Below are 3,233 nucleotides of genomic sequence, written 5' to 3'. Positions count from 1 at the left end.
AAACTCCTTTAGGCTCTGAGATCCCATTATCATCTCCTCTTGTTGGCTCGAGAAGTTCAAGTGAGGTTGCTTCATCTGCATTGCCCAAAACATTTGTCAACAATTTGGTGGGCGGAGAAAATATGAATGGTGCAGGGGAAACAGAAGCAAAAATCAGTGCAGACCAACTAACAGCTGAGCTGCTTGACTCTTCTGCTGTATTGGCAACTCCTCCCTCCATTTCTCCTTCAAAAGGGATTCTGAGAAGAAGTATGAGAGGATGTAGAGGTTCATGCTCTTGTTTGAACTGCTCCTCTTTCCGTCTAAACGCTGAAAGAGCATTTGAGTTCTCAAGAAATCAGTTACAAGATACTGAAGTAATGGTGTTGGATCTAGTTGGAGAAATATCTCGTCTCAGGGACTTGTTGGAGAAATCAGCAGATCAAAATGAATCCTTCAAAAGTCAGGCGAGTGCAGAACAAAACTTCATAACAGTTCCTTTTAGTGGTAGATTCACACCAATCAATCTCTTTGGTTTATCAGTTTTGTTGGTTCAATATCTTCACTAAAGTAACTAAGATGAGAAGAAATATGTTTAACCACCCCATTAGAGACTTGTTAAATGGTCAATGGATTAGTGCAAGTGTGCAACTTTATCTTGGAGGCTTTTACTGAATCTGAATATTGTTCTGTAAACAGGCTGGTGAAGCTTCAAAGAGAGCTGGTGAGGCTGCAGAGCTAGCACAAAGCCGTCTCCACCAGATGAACGATGACCTTCAAGTTCACTGCAGAATACCCGTGAGTTATCCATAATCAATTGTCTCATTCTGCTTTATGTTAAGACTAGTTAGTTGAAGCAGTTTAAAACACATGATTCTCACTGCTCATATATTTGTCTCCAGAACGAACAACGAGCAAGAGTGAATTTTGCTCATTACATCCACGAGAAGACGATCGTTAAAGCATCCCAACCTAACAACGTGATCACTAGATCACCCTGAAGCAACTAGTATACATACTTTTTTCCTTAATGTCATTATCTGTCTCCAGAATATCCAAATTTCATGTTTTTAATTTTGAAAAGTGAGAAAGGTACAACTAGCTTTCTTTTTCTAACCAGGATAGAAGCATCATAGATCAAATTTGCGGTTATACATATAGTCCATGTGATCTTATTTATTATAAGTTTCTTTTTCATTTTAAAAGTATGACCTCTTGTTGTACTATGTACATACTAAAAGACTGTAAAAGTAAACTTCCTGTGATCTCTTAGCAAGTTGCGTATAACAACCACATAGATGTTATTTATTTATGTTTGCCTTTGAATAGAAGTGTTAAAGCGGATTAAGCATCCCATCAAGATACAACCCATTGGACTCTCTGGCTGTGATCTTTGTGGCTTTTGATTTGGATTGGTTTTTATAGACAAAGTCATGTTTGTGTCCAACCCATTGAACTCTTGCTCCAAGTTGACGCCTCTACACGTGATCTTTGTACCTTCTAATTTGGAAATTGGTTTTTTAGGTGAAGTCATGTTGGTGAACAAAAAAAAAAAAAAAAGGGTGAAGTCATGTTTGTCAAGTGTTCATACTTAAATTATTTGTTTGTACTGGCGTCCGCAACTTCAAGAATCTACAGCTTCTTCTTTTTTAAAAATCGTTTTAGGACAGTATAGTGAGTCCCGTGACACATTTATTGACTCGTAGAATGAATATTGCATTGGAATAAGCAAAAGCCAGTGAAGTAATCAAATCAATTTTATTTTAAATAAACAACAAAGAGAATTTTTCACTAAACAACAACAAAACATTTAGACTCTAGACCTCCTACACTCTGGTGGGAATCCTTGAGAAAACCTTTTGACATCAGAACAATAATTATAAATCATGAAATACTTTTGAACCCATCTCAATCTTCTTCTTCCATAAGCATTAAGCTCATTAGCCACTTGAGACTCACCATTAGTAAACGTGCTCTTGAACTTAGGATCACAGTAAGATGATCCAGAAGAAACAGTACAAGCCGCAGCGTTGAATCCTCTGTAGTAAGCTGTGAAAGGAGCCTTAGACCAATCTGTCTTAACCAAACCACCTCTTGTAGCCCAGTCATCTGCATTCCATAAGCTCGAGTATATCTTCATTGGTTGTTTCTTGGGAAACGGAACACCAAGTTGCTCTGCATTGTTAAATACTCTGATCGGAACGTTATCCACCATAAATCTGTAAAACATAACACACAAATGTCAAGAGACAATAAAAAGAAACATAAAAAAGTGTTGATCGTTAAATGTTTTTGATTAATTCTCATTACATGATGTGTTGAGGTCTCCAGACAAGAGAATAAGTGTGGAAGTTCTTGGTTGGGTCGAACCAGAGATAAAACTGTTGTTCTCTGTTTCCTTTGCCTTGTGCAAAGACATTAGTGTGAAGAACGTAAGGCTTCCCTGTTTCGTTACCAAGAAACTCAAAATCTATCTCGTCGTGTGTTGGTCCTTCTGAAGACAACTGCAAACACATCTTTTACATTAGTCTTCTGTTACCAAAAAAAACCAAAACAAAAGTGAGTGTTTCTTAAAGAAGAAGGCTTACGTAGTAGGCGGTGACGGTTCCGGCGGAGTTACCGGCGACGAGTTTAAGCTGCATGTCGATTCTTCCGAATAAATACTCTTTCTTGGATTTAAAACCAGAACCGGAAACCCGGTCTAGTGACAGTGACAACATCTTCCCTCCACTAAAGATTTTGCCTCTGTGTTCACCCCAAGTTAAGTCGAACTCTTCGTTGAAGTTACCGGAGTAAGCTGTTCCGACCAATGTCAGAACCAGAATGGTAAGTAACAAGGTAGGGTTCAAGATTTGACCCATTGGGGGGAAATATTGTATAAATGAAAGTTTAAGGGTTTATTTTGTTTGTTCGAGGAGAGTGTTGAAATGTGATGTGAGATGAGTTTTCAAAGAGGATAGGGTGTATATATATAGGTGAAGCAGCAGCAGCTTTGGGAAACCAACTACAGTTGTCTAAGTTAAGAATATTTTCACTTGTTTTTTAAAAGCATAGTTTTCTTCTTTTGTTGAATTTATAATTTTAATACTTATCATCCTTAAACCACAAATTAAAAGGGATTAAAAAATCACGTTAATGAATACTTTAACCTTTTATAATCCCATGCAGATTTGAAACTCTTATGTAAGTTAAGATGAACATTCATGAAGTATGTAAACCTTTAGAAGTAGTTTTGTTTTTTTTTTTTTTTTTTT

General features: G+C 37.0%; 2 protein-coding genes across 2 annotated transcripts in view; one reads left to right on the top strand and one right to left on the bottom strand.

The window, feature by feature from the left end:
- Window positions 1-1,135, top strand: part of LOC104788735 — a 9,535-nt gene extending 8,400 nt beyond the window's left edge. The window contains exons 7-9 of the mRNA XM_010514521.2: window positions 13-446; window positions 679-777; window positions 882-1,135. Of these exons, the coding sequence (XP_010512823.1) occupies window positions 13-446; window positions 679-777; window positions 882-980 (632 nt within the window). The 3' untranslated portion in view covers window positions 981-1,135. The remainder of the gene's footprint in view (window positions 1-12; window positions 447-678; window positions 778-881) is intronic.
- LOC104788724 (probable xyloglucan endotransglucosylase/hydrolase protein 16) lies at window positions 1,714-2,929 on the bottom strand. The gene is made up of 3 exons (XM_010514511.2): window positions 2,568-2,929; window positions 2,290-2,483; window positions 1,714-2,198 (listed from the first exon to the last, which is right to left on the bottom strand). The coding sequence occupies exons 1-3, from the start codon at window positions 2,838-2,840 to the stop codon at window positions 1,790-1,792; spliced, it is 876 nt and encodes a 291-aa protein (XP_010512813.1). The 5' UTR covers window positions 2,841-2,929; the 3' UTR covers window positions 1,714-1,789.

The sequence above is a fragment of the Camelina sativa genome, chromosome 1 (genome assembly GCF_000633955.1).
Source record: "Camelina sativa cultivar DH55 chromosome 1, Cs, whole genome shotgun sequence".
NCBI lineage: Eukaryota > Viridiplantae > Streptophyta > Magnoliopsida > Brassicales > Brassicaceae > Camelina > Camelina sativa.
The sequence above is the reverse complement of the archived record's forward strand: the minus strand, read 5'-3'. Positions and strand labels throughout refer to the sequence as shown.